Consider the following 17,619-nt stretch of genomic DNA (forward strand, 5'->3'; position numbering starts at 1 on the left):
TGATTCAACATTTTGTCTTCTAACTTATTATTGAAGTGCCTATCCTTTCATTGTAACCAAAAGGAAAACCTAATCGTTTTGGTTACTGCTGCTGTCAGACTAAGAATAATTGGCATGTTATTTTTACTAATCATGGGAGAAGCAAGGAGAAAATGGAGGGAATAAATGAAAGCATGAGAAAAAGAAATAAGAGAAAAATTCGAACGCACTTTCTGAACTGAACTACCCAACATCATTCTTCTGAAACCAATCAGAAGAAGTGGATCAAAGAATCAGAAGAGAGACGAACAACACCCCAAATTGTTTCACACTTGCACGGTGTAGGCTACAGAAAATAACAAGAGCAACTTCTGAAAAAGATTCATTTTTGATGCGTAGATCCTTTCAAACTTCTCATGACAACAACTATTTTCACTTCTTATCTCTTCTATGAAATTAGTCTTAGCTTCAATCCATATCAATGTGTTGTGTAATTTTCTCAACTCGACGGAGGATTTGAACAATATGATTTGTTGTCAAGCCTCCAAATTGGTGATATCTTAAGTGGGCATATCTTCTCTGCCTCTACCCGAAAATGTGCTGCCAAATGAACTTTTCTTTGATGATGTAGTTTGCACAGGAATGGTGCTATGGTGCTACTCTTGGTAATGGATGTGGCTCTGGACTGACAGGAATCAGAGGAAAATAACCAGTTTGAGAGACTGGCATCAACTGCAATTTCTTGCATCGGAGGCGTGGGTTTCCGTACTTGTTGCTCTAATGCAATATTCTCTTTTCTGTGGCACTTCACTGGTGACCTTCCTTTGGCCTTCACTGCTTTCCACTGACTGAGATTTTCTACTGGGTTCAGCACAGAATGAACATATTGACTCCTAGATCGAGCATTTCGATTCATCCCAATCGATTTCAATCCTCCCTCATTCAAATCTCCAAGGGGCTTCAGATTTTCGGATGTTTCCTCAGAAAACTCAGTTGAGGATTCTCTCTTATTTGAACTCGCCGATAAAGACATTAATTTCTCAGAAAACTCTTCTTGGCTTATTCCCATATCATCAATATCGCCACCACTTTCGTCATCCTCGTCAAAATCATCATCATCATCATCCAAGTTACTTTCTTCATACTCTTCATCGTAGCTGTCAATGCAGTTTCGATATCTATAATTCGATGGATAAGGTGCCATTTTTGTCGCTATCAAATCCCCCTCGGCAAGAGACGGAGATTGGTCTTCTTTTGTAGTTTCTTTGCTAATCTCTTCTTTGTTTTCATCTTCCTCAGTTTTCCACAAATGGTCCGTACTTTCTTCATTTGGAATCGGCTCATAACTCCGGACATTCAAGTTAAAGCTAACTTTCTTTCTAATTTTGCAGTTCAATTGTTCCTTATTCTTCTTCCTGTCAGCAATAATCACACAAACAAGCAAACTTAGCGCACAATATATACGCTAGAAAGGAAAGAATTTGAGACATTAAATCAGCAACTGACCTGAGCTCAGAGTTTATGGGCTCCCCTGTTATATCCAGAACCGCAGAAGTTGAATCCAGAGGTTCATAGCTACCAAATCCCTGCTAGATTTAAGAAAACAAACGACAAAATTGAAATCATGCTCAAAGAGAACATGAATGAACTGAGATAAATGTTGAAGACAAAGCTTACATGGTCTCCATGTTGAACTCTATTGGCAGGCTTTCTGCGCTTTCCCTTGCAAGAAAGGCCAAAGCAGGCAAGAAAGCACCCCATCAGAGTTCTCCAAGTTGGGATGAAGAATATGTGGCTAGACGGTCTTCTTGTTCATGGTGAGATAGGCTAAAATACTAAGGGGGGAGAGAGAGAGAGATCGTGTAATGTAAAGAATGGAAATTGAAAAGTAATTTTGGCTCCAACGGTTTTTGAAAATAGGAACGTTGGACTTTAATAATGAAAGAAATGGACTTTAATAAAAGAGAAGCACAGCTTTGTCTTCACTCGCAAAATTGCGGCTCCTTAGCATGCATAAGATTTTGCTCTCAAAGACATTTATTTTTACTTTTTTTTTTTTAATAAAAATAGTTTTCGATCCATACTTTTTTTCTTTAGGAAAAATTATAATACACTTTGTATATTTTAATAAAATTAATTTTTTAATTTTTATATTTTAAAAAATATTATTTAATTTTTTTATTTTATTTTCATTAAATTATTTAGTCCTTTCATTAAATTTTTCATTATTCAGACTATTCAAACTATTATTTAGTCTCTCTGTTTTAAAAAAATTAATTAATTTTTTTATTTTAAAAAATATTACTATTTAATTCTTTTATTTTAATCAAACTAATATATTTTAAAATATATATTCTTAAATAAAAATAAAAATTTTACTATATGGAGAATAAATTTAAATTTACATTTGTTTTAAATTTTGAATTCCTTTGACATCATTTTGTATTTTTTCTACTATAAAATAATTTTTTTGATTATTTAAAAATTAAAAAAAAATAATTAACTTTTTCATATAGATAGTTTATACCATTTTAAATCAATAAATGAAAGCAAGAGAAGGGGAGAAGGATGAGGGTATAAAAAGAGAAGAAACGTTAAGAGAGAAAAATAACGGAAGATAAGAGAGAAATAAGGAGAGAGAATTATGATAATTTATGTATAAAATATAATTATAAAATTAAATAATTAATAGAGTCAATATATAATAATTAAATAATATATTTTTTAAAAATATAAAAAATTAACTAATTAATTTCATTAAAATAAAAAAATTAAATAATAGCTTAGTTAATATTAATCAATAAAAAAATTAATAAAAGGTCTAAATAGTTTAATAAAAGTAAAATACGTAAACTAAATAATATATTTTTAAAAAATAAAAATTAAATAATTAATTTTATTAAAATATAAAAATTAAATAATAATTTATCATTTTTCTTTATTTTTGCTTATTTGATTTTGTATCATTTAATCAATGGCTTTGTATATAAATAGTTTTCCTTTATATAATTTTTTTGAAAAATTCTTACTTACTGTTATATGATAATTATGAATTTAAAATATAAATATATAAAATTAATTTATTTAATAGTGAAATTTTATTATATATTTTATATTTTAAATTTATAAAAATTATGATATAAAAAAAAATCTAATTCTTAATATATAATCTATGTTTATATTTCACACCACATGTATTTAAAGTCACTTTTTTTTTTAATTGAATTTAACGCTATCATGCAATTCATTGTACTATTTCGGACCAGAAAATCAGTCAATGACACCATCGAGTTTGGGAAGCGTCACGTGATGATCACGTGATCAACATGCAAGATCCAGCAGGAGAAAGGCGAACGTTGAAATGACGACAGCAATCCTGCTCCTCACCACATTAAATCGTGACCGTTCATCTATATTTGAAAGAATCTCCACCCTCCAAATAGCATACTCTCGACATTATCCCTCCTTTATAACTCTCTTACATCCACCCGCTCTCGCTCTCTTTCTTCGCTCCCAAAACCAAACCCTCTCCACGAAAATCCCAAACCCCAAAACCCCCGCCAAAGTAAAATTCCCCAATTTCCAAAACAAACCCATCTCTGAAGCCACAGAGAATCCTGTAACTTAACTATATAAACTGAATATTTATGGATTCAGATCAGGGAAAGCTATTTATTGGTGGGATTTCATGGGAGACAACTGAAGAGAAGCTTAAGGACTACTTTGCTCAATATGGCGATATTTTACAGGCTGTTGTAATGCGAGACAAGACCACTGGCAGACCCAGAGGCTTTGGTTTTGTCGTTTTCGCAGATCCTTCCATCCTCGATAGGGTTCTCCAAGATAAGCATACAATCGATAGTAGAACGGTAAGAGTGTTTTTCTTTCTTGGTGTTAATTTTATCAGGTGCTGATGATTTGGTCTGTTATTATTGTTGCTAATTAGGTTTCTGCATTTCTTGTTCTGCTTTTGGGAAATGATTTGCTTCAATTAGGGATTCAGCTAGTTATGGTTGTTTTCTATGTCCTGGTTTATTGGTTTTTGGCTTTTGAGTTAATTTTATTGGGTGTGGGTCATTTATGGTGTTGTTGGCGGTGATGTGAATAGTGGATTTCTGGTGTTGTATATTGGATTTATCATTGAATCAGTTTCTTACCTCGTTAAATGTTATCAGATTTTCTGGTTTCTTAGTGTTTTTTTTTTTTTTTGGGTGTCACTTCGACTGTACTGTTTATTTTGATTGTGTTGATATTAGTGGCTATTAAAGAATTCGTTAATTGTTTTAAGTAGTTTTCGAGTTTCTAAGTATGAAGATCTTTTAATAGTTCTTCTGCAAACTTTGTAATCCATGTTACATAAACATGGCCTTGCAGGCTAGTTGTTAGTAGAAAATAGAAACGCTTTTGCACATGCTCTTCAAACTTTGAAATTGCATTATCCTCAGCTTATGTTTCCGTTCTTACCACGGATGCATGTAAAGTTTTACATGAGGTCTTTTTTGTTCATACAATTGGGGCTTTCTTCAAAGAGGTGTATTTGTTGAACTTTATGAATGATGGTTGTTAGAATTGATCCCATGTGCGTTTGTATTTACATGACCATGAAGTTTGTTCAAGTCAATTACTGATTTTTTTAGTGGATTCTTTCTAATTTTTTTGTATTATCTACCCTACTTCTTGTTGTTTATGTGTGCTGGTTCTTCCTACTTATGCAAAATCTTCTAGTTTGTGGTTGTCACTTGTGACATGCACCTTGCACACACACAACACGCTTTGCTTGTTTCCTCTCTGAGTCTCCCTGACCACCAGCTCTCCTTGCCAGATCAAAGAGAAGGCAACAATGACGTTGAGACTTTCAAAAGTGTCCTTGTCTGTTGATTGATTCTTTGAGTGTGTATATATATATATATAAAACCTTTTTTTTTTTTGCATAAGAAGTATTTTCTAATAGAAATTTTAGAAGTATGTAAACAATTAAATAATTTTAGCAGTTGCAGCATTATTATAGTATTATTTGCATCTCCAATTTGAGTTTACTTTTGTCAGTCAACTACTTCCTCTGGTTTTTCAGGTTGAGGCAAAGAAGGCCTTGTCAAGAGAGGAGCAGCAAACAAGTGCCAGAGCTGGAAACCTGAATCCAGCAAGAAACAATGGCAGCGGTGGAAATATCAGGACCAAAAAGATTTTTGTTGGAGGATTACCTCCCACTCTGACTGAGGACGGATTCCGTCAGTATTTTGAAGCTTTTGGCCATGTTACTGATGTAGTAATAATGTATGACCAAAACACCCAACGGCCTCGTGGATTTGGATTTATTTCCTTTGATAGTGAGGATGCCGTTGACCGGGTCTTGCGCAAAACTTTTCATGATTTGAATGGTAAGCAAGTTGAAGTAAAGAGAGCTCTTCCTAAAGATGCTAATCCTGGTGGGGGAAGCCGCTCTATGGGTGGCGGCGGCGGCGGTGGTGGTGGTGGTTATCAGGGCTATAGTGCTTCTGGGGGCAACACAAATTCATATGATGGTCGAATGGATTCAAATAGGTATATGCAGCCTCAGAGCACGGGAGGTGGCTTTCCTCCTTATGGTTCCTCTGGCTATAATGCACCTGGTTATGGATATGGCCCTGCCAATAATGGTGTTGGCTATGGTGGTTATGGTAGTTATGGTGGTGGTGGTGCTGGTGCTGCATATGGAAATCCCAATGTCCCAAATGCTGGGTATGCAAGTGGTCCACCTGGTGCCCCTAGAAGCTCATGGAGCAGTCAAGCTCCATCTGGCTACGGTGCCATGGGCTATGGAAATGCTGCTTCATGGGGTGCACCAAATATTGGTGCTGGTAGTGGTGGTCCCAGTTCAACACCTACTGGTCAATCTCCTAGTGGAACTGCTGGCTATGGGAATCAAGGTTATGGATATGGAAGTTATGGTGGAAATGATGGATCTTATGGGAATCCAGCTGGATATGGAGCTGTTGGGGGGCGTTCTGGGGGTACTCCAAACAGTAATTTTGGAGGTGCAGGTGAACTTCAGGGGAGTGGCAGTGGCTACATGGGAAGTGGCTATGGTGATGCAAATGGAAATCCAGGATATGGAAATGCAGGTTGGAGATCTGAGCCATCACAAGCTTCCGGAAATTATGGGACTCCTCAGGCAAATGGACCTCATGGTGGGCAAGTTGGTTATGGCGGGGGGTATGGTGGTGCTCAGAGTCGGCAAGGCCAACAACAGTGATCATGAACACATTGATGCCAACTGGATCTTCATCAGTGTTTTATGGGTTCTTTCCGTACTTTGCATGAGGTCCTCCAAAGATTTCTTGTTCCCAGCGGCAGGGGGAGTGGCTCAAATTGGATGCTGATGCTCATTGGGACTGGTTGGATTGCTTAAATCCCAGTAGTTTGCACTATCTATTTTGCTAGTCTATGATAACTAGTTCAGGGCATACTAGATGCCCTTCTTTTTTAATATTTTTGCTTGCTGAGTGTGGTCTAAGTTTGGCGTGCTTATAATTATCTGCTAGCTTACTGGAAACTTTCATTCCCTATCGTAGTGTTTAATCTATTGCACTTTTAAATTTTGTGTGTTGGTTTGATTGCAGTTGGGTATTTTGTTGTTGACATCTTACCATCATTCACTTTTTTTTGTTGTTTCTGACTAGGAATAAGATTACAAGGGAAATCTAGAATTAGATATGCTTGATTTGGTGTGAAAGTAGGCATGCAGAGGTTTTTTACTGATAGCTGTGGAGCTATGAGCCACTTGGGTTGATCTCATCGTAAATGGATAGCGATAATCGTAGTGGTAGTTGACACTTTGAGGATGTCATAATCATTTTCCCCCTGTATTTGCCCTTGTGTTGTACAGGAGGAGATGCTCGAGTTTTAAGGTGGAGTCACATGTCCACTCATCGCCTGAGCTTCATAGTGGGGGTGTGTTCAGTGTTGGGTTTTTTCAGCATGGACTGGAATTTGAAGAGGACATATTGGTTGAAATAGTGAGTTAAGAGAAGGGCCATTTTCAGCCAGGCGATGTCATCCATCAGTCTTGTTTGCAGATTCTTGGCGTTACAAGTTATAAATTTCTCAATCATTCGAGTTCCTGGTCGCTAATCAATTTTGTGTGGTGAACATCTTGCGGTATGTTGACTTGAGCTGTCAGCTGTCTCTTATGACAAGATGTGGCAACCTGGAATAGATCATTTGTCATTTCAAATGTTTAGAGCACCGGAGAGTCTTTAGCTGTAGTGTTGTTAGATTTTGGAATGAAGCTAATGGCTTTTATAATGTTTATTGGCAAGTTATTTTATTGAAAACGGGCTAAGCAACATGCAAAGGGTCTATGCTTGTCTACTATGATGCATTGTTTAATACTAGTGATGTGTTGAAATGGTTCAGGGCTTCAGGCTTTAATAGAGTTACCGCTACTTATGAATTTCTTCATTCAAATAGGAGTGAATATTTAGAATTTATGCATCACATTTGGATGGGGTAATGGTTTTGCTTGCTTCCATAGCTAGTGTATGCTAGGATGTGTCAATTTGCTTCTTGTGAATGTCAGACTTAAATTTGTTTGTAATAGAGATAAGATCCCCATCAGGGGGTCGGTTATTGATGCACTAGCTGAGTTCGCATACTTTGAAGGGTTATTGATGACTAATTTGCATGTTGCTGAAGCTGTATCTAATGATCTGTTCATAGTTTTGCTGCTGGTTAGAATTGGTGTTAAATGGTTTATTAGGCTTTTTTTCTTCAATTTGCATGTTGAACCAAGTGGGTAGAATTGGTGTCATTGAAGTTTGTGTGAGGGTTGAAAAGTGTGCAATTACTAAGTTTGGTCTGATATAAGTTAATCTAAAAATAAACTTTGAGACGACATGTTTCACTTGTTACCTCGAAAGTAAAATTTGTGCTCTCTGCGTCCTGTAAACTACAAAATAATTTAGGACATGGTTAGAGACTACTGTCGACTTCAGTACATCCATTGGAAAATGGAGACTGGGATATTTTAACTATTATAGTGCTAGTTAAAAAAAAATTGTGTTTAATTTGATATAGTGATAAAATCATATAAGATGTAAGATTTTGTGAAATGGACACAAGATGAAGCGGAGATATAGAATCCAAGAAATCTTATCTATAACTTCTAGCGGACAAGGTGCCTTGTGTTCTGGATTGCTCCCAGCATCAGAACAACTTTGTGAAGCGGCCGTGCTAGACCGCAGAGTAGGAGACGTAGTCCTTAACATTTGTGTGCTATGCACTGACTTGAAAAATTCTTAGAGAAAACAAGAAAGAGGATGCACGCTAAGAAGTGTCTATGCAAATGTCCTCATTTTATAAACCAAGAAGCTCACCCTTCAATATGCTTTGACAACTAGTAATGAGAATCAGTGTCAAATTAATCAAGTTGTTGGACTCGAATCTTGAATGAGCTTTGTAACCTATAGTCTTGGGCCCTTAGCCTTGACCCCATTGTGCCACATTTGTATTTCTAACCTCATTAATTTGGGTTAGGCAAAATGCAAAATGATTTGGTTCCTTGGCTTTTTTTTTTAACTGCAAAATGCATTACCAACCCTGTGGGCATCAAGACTGCAGATTCTAGCAAGAGAATTAGGGGCCGCAGAGAGCCGATTACGCGGCAAAATATTCCTGTAGCTAAGTTTTGCAAGATGATGAGCAGATGCATTTGCAGTCCTTTTGATGAGAGTATGCTGATGGAAAACCTTTGTATGGATCCCCCAATGTCTGAATATTTCCAGGAAGAGAGAATACAACCTGCATACGCAATTGTTGATTGATGATTGATTAAGAACAGACAAGGCAAAGAGACTAATACAACATTAAAATTGTGTCAACTGATAATCCAAAAGCGTATGTGACTTGAATCCTGTAGCACAATAGTCGAAATAATATTCCCATGTCCTAATGAACTTGTCATCAAATCCCATGGCAAGAATTTTTCTATGAACATAAATCAATTTCCCAGCATCAAAATGAAGTCATAGATAATTACCATATAAAGATTATGATGGCAACCAGGCAACTTGTAAGTTTACCCCTGGTTCTCCAAGAAATTTTTCCTCCAGCATCTTAAGGTACGAAAATAGTTGCTTCCTATATTTTCCACATGCTCCACACTGCACAATACTTCTGTCAGTATTTAAGGGGAAAAATTAGATTATAAGAAATACAAATTGATTTAACTATAATTGCTTATAACATAGTCTTGATGCAGTACTCATGGCTGATGTTATCCTACTTAATGAAGGCAAGCATCCGCCAGGGAAAATATATTACTTCAGAAAATCTGTATTTTCCCTGAACTCATCATATCGTTTATCCAGTATCGATATGAATTGAGCAAAAGTCAACCACAATATTGATAATTAGCAATATATGGAATGGAAAATCAAGCAAACATAAGAGTAATTAAGCATGAAATTCTTTAGTCTTCCCATTTCATCATTACCTGTAAAAAAAGAAGCCCATCCTCTGCTAACACGGATTCACAGCAACCATTGGAATCCTCCATATATTCATGCCCAACATGTTCTATCATTCCACTGAAAGAGGACACTACATAACTTGTGTGTATCTATTTGGTAATTGGCATGATAGAGCCAGATATATTTGGTGATGACAGAACTTACCAAGATATGATTCTGTCATATTTGTAGCTTTCAGGCAATTTGCGAGTCACAAAGGAGAAACCTGATGCGGTCCTGAGAAACAAATTGGTTATATTCTATTTCCATGTCAGAATTTAGGCACAACTTTGACAAATTTTTCTCTGTTTTCAATTACTATACATCACACTGTTCAAACTTTGTAACATTTTTCAGGCCCTCATCCCCTTTAAAAATTTCCAAAGTAACAAAAAAGAATTAAAAAACATCATTTTTCAGGCACTTTCATATGAGGACTAAACAGTACATAAAGAACTGGGAACAAAATTTGAAACAGTTTCAGACACATGAAAAGGCAAACATTGTCCATCTTTGTACACATATATTCCATTCCCTTCATAATTAATACCTGAAGCCCAGCTTGCTTCACTTTTGTTTCTGCAAATTTAAGTTGTTCTTCAGATAGAGTGATGCCAGTATATTTGCATCCAATTTGTTTGAAAACTTCAATAGCTAAGCTTCCCCAACAGCAACCATTTTCAAGAACTTCATTCTTTTCATCAATTCTTGCCTAGTTTGGTTAAAGACTTAAAGGTAAATACACAAAATTATAAATAGCATAAACTTTTAATTAAAATTTCACAAATGGTTACTGACTGGACTCACTTTTTCAATAAGAAGTGAAATTTTTCTCAGCTGTGCTGCTTTTAAGTCTTCATTTTCTGTCTATAAAATGATTTCACATGCAAATAAAAGAGTACAATTTTCAAGCAATAGCACAGAAGGGATGATATTACTTATTTCTTGCACTTAATGAAATTAAGATCAACAAAAAGTAGGTTTCTTACCTTCAATATTGCACAGGAATATGTCATTGTTTCATCCAAGAATAGACCAAAAAGTTCATTACTCTTGAAAAAATAAAAAGAAAAAGAGAGTGATGAGAGCTTGCTATTGAGAGATTAGTGTTAATAGACTGGAATGGGAATTTGTTACAGGTTCCTTCAGCTACTCCCCAATAAACTTATCCATCCACAGATATCACTTTCTTTTATAAGGAAAAAATTTATTATCAATAGAAAATTCAGGAAAAACTTAGCATATATCATCTACCTAACACCCGATCATTTGACCTCCCCAAAACACCCAACCTAGGACGATATCTGCTAAGAGAAAAATCCACAAATATCACTTAATAGGAGAATAATTAGAAATCTATCATTACTTATACCAGATCATAATGATAAGAGATATTCCTCCGAGCTTGTGCAGGAGAATTTTTCCTTTGAAGATGCCGAAAGAAAAATTTTGCTAATGAAATACCAGCTGTGAATAACAACAGTGTCCACCAACCTCTAAAATGAGGTACAATGGTTAATGCAACATGATATCCAAGAAATAGATTCTGGTAAAATCGAAATCTTGGAGTCTACTGGTCAAGCATACCTTCTGTTGTCCAATTTTAAGACAGATTTACTTGCATCTCTATTGGCAATCAATACCTGCAATTCAGATTAGGAAGGAAAATTTACTGAAAGTTGATATGAAAATGAAAGAAACAAAAATTGTTGTAAGACTTTTCAGACTTTATCATCTTACCATGAAAAGATTTAGGAGACCTTCTTCTTTGTCAAAAAATGAAAATCTCCATCAATATGCGGATCTGCGAGGCCCATATCAGCTTGTGTCATTACCTAAAAAAAATGTTCATTTCCTGTAAGTGGTAATGAGATTTTTATGCATGAGAACAGAATATTATTCAAAATTTTAAAATTTTCATTTCTTGTAAGTGGTAATGAGATTTTTATGCTTGAGAATAGAATATTATTCAAAATTTTAAAATATAATCTCCTGCATGTCTATTACTGAAGCTAAAGCTTTTCCTTCATTAATTTCAACAAGGCAAATGATCTCTGCAAAAGAAATCAAACACCAACAAAAAAGCATATACCTTCGAATAAAACTGAAGATTATGAACTTTCAGAACAGTTTTAAGAGAGCATTTTTTACTAGTCCCTTCAAACATAAAAATTGTCCCTCCTTGTTCTATTAAACTGTGGCACCACAAATCACATTAATCAATATTTCCCTGTGACATTGAATTTAAATTAATATCTGAGGTAAACATAATTGATGAGGCTCAGGAATGTGAAAGATGTATCAGCTTATAATTTACAAGTAATGACCATAAGTACATCCAAATCATATTATAGATTATAACCAAATCATTTCCACTTTATTTAAATGGCTAGATTATTTATCAGAAGGAAGCAACAGCTCATAAATCAATTGAGAACTTCAATCATAAGTGCACTCACATTAAAGAACCTGTGGAAATAAAATGTCCAAGGAATTTGGAAACAAAATGCTGCGCCCCAATCTCTAATAGAGACGGTACCATGGGCTTTGGATTGCTCAGGATAGCACAACTTTTTCCAAGCAAACAATGAGCTGCAACCATGCCAGACTGCCAAGAAATTTTACCTCGTGAGGTGCAGAACCACAAAAAAGAAATAAGCTGAATTTGGTTTCACTTTCAGTTTTCTAGTAAATTGATCATGTATTAGAAAATAATAGAGCAAATTTAGAGTTCCACTTGCAATCTTGAACAGGAATCAATTCTCATAGCTTATCACAGTTTAATAAGAAACTTAAGGATAACTTATTAATACCTTCAGTCTGTCCTCACAAAATCCAAAGCCTGAAACCAAATGAACATGTAGATGTAGTTATTAGATGATCAGCCGCTGCAAAGCTAGTACAGTATACTAAAACACCAGAAACAACAAGTATACCAGCACAAAAAGTTATAACATCCATAATATTCAACTTGGAACTAACAGTTCTTTGTGGAAACATATCTGACTGAATGAGACTCATCAAAAATAAGGAAGATTGTATCTATTTATCATCCTTTCAATTTTTATAAGCAAAGGACATACCATGGTATGCTCCACAGAACCATATACCCCTCCTGCCCTGGATGCAGTCAAGTTCAAGCAAAGCTTTTGATGCACCTACATGACTGGGTGGCTAGTGGACCACTTAAGTAAGATATGATCTGGTGCACGATCTGGATTAAGTGTCACAAGGAAAGGTAAACTTGTTTCACCAATATTCTGCAAGAGTTTAGAGCATTTGAATACAGAATTTTAAAAAAATAAAAATAAAAATGTGCAAATTTTCATATATTGCATATTCTATTGGTAAATGAATTTGAAACTGCAGAACAAGCTCATCTTCCACAGACGGACACATTTACAAACCTGAAGCACATTCAGCCAGTAAGTCAGGCATCCTTTAGTATCAGTCCTTCCTAAGAAATTCCATGGGCACCAAGCTGAAGGGTTCTTCCGCATAAATGATTTGTCATGATGAAGGAAAATATCAGTGCCAGTAGAAAGTTAAAGTTAACTGTGTAGATATGGACAGCCAAGAAATGCATGAAAATTGTAAAAAAAAAAAACAACAGCCAGTACCTATGCTTGTAGTGAAAAGCGCCAAGTACTCTCCTTTCGTCAAATGTTGCATGCTTTCCTAATAATTTCAGAGCAACTGGGGCACGAACAGCTATTATGCACCCACTGTACATTTCTGGTGAACCATCTTTGCAGGATACAATGCAACCTGCTTAAATATTAAACAATTAATACTATATTTACATGAACAAAATATCAGTGATTAAAAAAGATATTGATGATCAATAAACAAAACTATGGAAAATTTTCTTCATTCATCCTTTCTTCTCATGTCAGATTTATATTAGCCCTTTTTCTGCATCTACAAAATTTCAATTTTCCAATGAAATGCTTTTGGAACAACTTGCTCCATCCAACTCTATATATAACCCAGACTTATTCTAATCCAAAATTTGCGAACAGAACAGGAAAGGTGGGAACTGTACAACACTCAATAAATCTTCTTACCCTCATCTGCAGTTGAAAGCATGCATACTTTGCTTCCAGTTCTTATTTGACAACCACAACTTTCTAGCAGTTGTCTGACCTGATTTTTTTTCCCCCCAAAATTTGCAAGAGATGAAACACTAGAAACATTTAGAATTAGTTTTAACTTTCAAGACCTTTAACTTAGATTTATTAATTGAAAAAAAAGGAGCCAACTATGGATACTTCCAATGCAGCAAACAAAGGCCTTGTTGACACAAGGATGTGATTGCCGTCTGACAGTAAGGCACTGTGGACTGCTAAAGATCTGTGCAGAGAACCAAACCACTTTGAATAAAAAACCTAAATAATAGATTTGCTTGCGAAGATTTTCATGAAAGCAAAAAGTTTTTTAATTTATGCCAATATATCCCAATTAAAGGTTGCATGCATATATACTTTCAATTTCTCACAACAATAACATGCACCTGAAGAAGATGATTGTTAAGGCAAAACGAAAGCGCAGAGAAAGCTGAAAAGTTCATAATCTCTTCTTGGGGAGAGGACCATATTGAACCACAAATTGGAAACTACAAATTGGAAACTATAGAAACACAACGTTATTGCAGCCACTAAGCAACAAAAAAAGGGGAAAGAAAAAATGAATTGAAAAGTTAGGAAAAGAAAAAAATGAGACAAAAGGCAATGCCTCTGAGATTTCACAAGATAAGCTTTTCTAAATAACTCTGAGTAACCCCTTGAATTGATAAAATTCCCCAAGCTTTCAGGCCGATCAATATCCGGATTACTCTCAAACAACTCAAGATAACTGCTATAGAAAAATAACGTATATTTCCCAAGAGTCAAATGCATAGTGTGGATTCTGTATTTGGGATTTCCAGAATATATATTACCTGAAGACATCATCCTTGAACTTGTTGATTTCTCGAACCAATTTCCAAAAGTATGGATTTATCACATTCTTCTTCTGTGCAAACAAACTTGAGAAGCTGTTTCTGCTAACCCATTCATAACTGTCACCTTCGTCTAAGCTAACTGAGAATGACATTTCTGATACCTCCATTTCAACTCCAAGACTTGCAAAGAACTCCACATTTGGATACGTTGCCTGTTATGCATAAGCAACAACTGAACATTGAATAAATTTCACTCATTTAGTGCTGAAAAGCGAGATTAATTTAAGATGAAGCCGAATGAACCCAAAAAAATTACCAATAATCATTGAACAAAGTGAAAGAAAAAAAAAATGAGTAGCACTTGTTGAAGTCTCATGATAGATATCGAAAAGAAAGAATGTAATAGAATATGTCAAAAAAAAAAAAAAGAATAAATTACAGGATTGAAGGCCATGAAGCCAAGGTCTAAATCAACACCATGAAAGCTAACAGTGTTTGCATGGGCACCCAAGTGGCCCTTTTTCTTGTATAGAAAGAACCTCAACTCCAGATTTTGCAAGAACATGAGCTGAAGCAAGACCCTTAATCCCACCACCGACCACTGCCACTCTCATATTGGACATTATTTTAATTGCCTCCTTCACATCACAACACTTTCTTCGGAGACTACATGTAATAGTGATTTCCACTTCACCGGGATCGGATTTCTCAGATGTTAGAAGTTAAAGTCTTGAATAATTGGCCACATTCAAGGCAAGATCTTCACAATCAAGCCAAGATTTCCCATGGCCCGAGTAATTAAGATTTTTTTATAAATGCCCATTTTGCATTAAGAGTCCAATAAGGGCAAGAGTTACAACTGGATTTAGGAGAAATAAAGGCCCACACAGAGTGATAAGGACAAGTCCATCAAGCCTAATTAAATCAAACCCAACCAAACCAAGCCACCACAAATCAAACCGTCCCCTTCCTAGAAATCCCTGGAAAACAGAGGACAGCTTTGACAGAGAACCACCGCCACCTTCCTCCGTTGCTTGCCATCGCCAAAAACAATTAAGCCAGAAATCGAAGCCCACTCATCGTCAACTTCATACAGAGCAATCCAACATCGCCCATCACAGCACAATTTTTCACCATCTGCACCGACCACCATTCTCCATAAAGCTTTGTTGAGCTTTTTACCAGATGGGTGTAAAAAAAATAATATACAAAAAGGGCGAGTCTGAACTTAACTCAATTTCACCCTTTTAGTAATTAAGTTCAAATTCACTCTTTTTTCATACATTATTTTTTCCGTTACACCCGTCTTGTAAAGAGCTCAGCTCTACTTGGCTCTACCACGACAAAGGGTGTTGTCGCAGCGCTCTTCTGCCATCATAAGTCAACGAGACAACCTTCTCAGATGTGGTATAGAAGCAGCAAAATCCCAGAGATGCAAAACAACCATAACAAGGAGAGACCTTTTGTCGCTCAAAGCAAGCCGCAGACCCAGCACCAAACAAACCTCCCAACCTTCATCCAGCAAGCTCAACAGTAAGCCCCAACCCAACCAACAATAAACACCACATTGGATTGCAAAGATAGCTCTCACCTTTTTTACCATCCCTGCAAAAACCACAAACCAAAACTATACATACCAAGCCAAGGGGTGAGAGAGAATTGCTCCAAGTCTAGCCGGAGAGATAAGCAAACTGCTGCTTCCCTTACCCCCAAGGGCAGGGAAAACTAGATCAAAGCTTATCGGTTGTATGGAGAAGACCCAGGCAAACAATCGAATTGAGAGAAAATTCTCTCTCTTGATAAGAGAGACTGAGAGAGAGCCTTGTAAGTAAGTGCGGTGTGCATACATGAGGCTGGGTGCAAAAGGTACCCGGCTTGAGAGCTTCTAAACATCATACTTTTAGACACTCCATTTTAATAGTCTACTATTCCTTTTTTGGCGCAATACGCGAATTATTTATTTATTTTTATTTTAATAATATAATTTAATATATATTTTTTATATTTTACATTTTCATAATGATAAAATTTTTAATTAATTATAATTTTGTTGTGAGAATTAATAAATAAATAAATTTGTTTGATATATTATTTTTTAAATTAGTTGATATATATTAATAAAATAATAAATAAAGTAAAAAAAATATATATATATATATTTAAAATATAGATTTTAAATATAATAAATGTTTTTTAAAAATAAATTTTAAATTTATAAATAAATTTTTTATTTCATATATATGTATTTTTTAAAAAAAATATTTTACCTTTTTAAAACGATTGAAAATTTAATTAAAAATAATTACTTTTAAAAATATATAATTTGATAAATAGAGTTTTATAATGTCTAAAATTAAGAATTTTAGTGTAATATTATTTTTTATATGAAATGAAATAAGATTTTAATAGTTGAAATTTGAAAACTTTTAGATAAAAAGTTGACATTAATATAATAAGTTAATTTTTAGATAAAAATATATAAAAATAAAGATTAAAAAAAAACTATGTCATATAATAATTTTTTAAACACTTTTTTAAATTAGGTGCCACACTCCCATAAAACATTTTTTAAAACTCAATCTCTCTCTCTCTCTCTATATATATATTAGTCCCATCTTCACCCATATATGTTCATAAGCAACAAACCAAACTATATAAATTTTGTTCTTGTGTGTGCATTTGCTTCTTTATTCATCGCTTCATCTCATTCCTAACAATAAATTTCCATAATGAAGCTCTCCTATGAAGATTACTATCATTCTCTGCATGCTTTTAATTCTAAAGGTATCCAAGGATAAGGCATCATCTAAGGAAGGTGAATTTTATGATTAATTTGTTTTTAGTTTATTTTACTTTTACTTTATTCTATCATTTTATTCCATGATAGTTATTAGCAAAGTAAAATTTACTTTGTATAATACTTCCATACTTTTTTCAATAATGATTTTTCAAATAATAATATCACATAAATCTTAATAATGACCATGATTAAAAAAATAATAAGCTCCCCTATAAAGATTACTATCATTTCATTCAATAATAATTATTGGGGTAAAGACTTGAACGTGAATCTGCTAAGTAAGTAATACGCTTTCAGTTATTAAATCAAGTTAGATTAAATTATATTAAATAAATCTTAAAGATGCATATAATTTATATCCATTAAAAAATCATTTTATGCCTATAATGAAATTAGTATCTTGATTAAAT

General features: G+C 34.6%; 2 protein-coding genes and 1 pseudogene across 3 annotated transcripts; 1 reads left to right on the forward strand and 2 right to left on the reverse strand.

Moving 5' to 3' along the window:
- Positions 1-153: 153 nt before the first annotated feature.
- Positions 154-1,894, reverse strand: LOC110655578 (uncharacterized). The gene is made up of 3 exons (XM_021811938.2): positions 1,657-1,894; positions 1,486-1,565; positions 154-1,394 (listed from the first exon to the last, which is right to left on the reverse strand). Exons 1-3 carry the CDS (start codon positions 1,738-1,740, stop codon positions 479-481), a joined length of 1,080 nt encoding a protein of 359 aa, XP_021667630.2. The 5' UTR covers positions 1,741-1,894; the 3' UTR covers positions 154-478.
- A 1,566-nt stretch (positions 1,895-3,460) lies between these two features.
- On the forward strand, positions 3,461-7,425 carry LOC110655575 (heterogeneous nuclear ribonucleoprotein 1). 2 transcript variants are annotated; one of them, XR_009144225.1, is made up of 3 exons: positions 3,461-3,848; positions 5,051-6,353; positions 6,845-7,425. XR_009144225.1 is itself a non-coding variant. In XM_021811936.2 (2 exons), exons 1-2 carry the CDS (start codon positions 3,627-3,629, stop codon positions 6,209-6,211), a joined length of 1,383 nt encoding a protein of 460 aa, XP_021667628.2. In that variant the 5' UTR covers positions 3,461-3,626; the 3' UTR covers positions 6,212-6,554. The 2 variants fall into 2 exon arrangements, 1 of the variants encoding a protein (XP_021667628.2); XM_021811936.2 differs by lacking the exon at positions 6,845-7,425 and having other exon boundaries at positions 5,051-6,554.
- An 866-nt stretch (positions 7,426-8,291) lies between these two features.
- Positions 8,292-16,300, reverse strand: LOC110655576 (uncharacterized; annotated as a pseudogene).
- Between the last annotated feature and the right edge of the window lie 1,319 nt (positions 16,301-17,619).

The sequence above is a fragment of the Hevea brasiliensis genome, chromosome 15, assembly GCF_030052815.1.
Source record: "Hevea brasiliensis isolate MT/VB/25A 57/8 chromosome 15, ASM3005281v1, whole genome shotgun sequence".
Classification (NCBI taxonomy): Eukaryota; Viridiplantae; Streptophyta; class Magnoliopsida; order Malpighiales; family Euphorbiaceae; genus Hevea; species Hevea brasiliensis.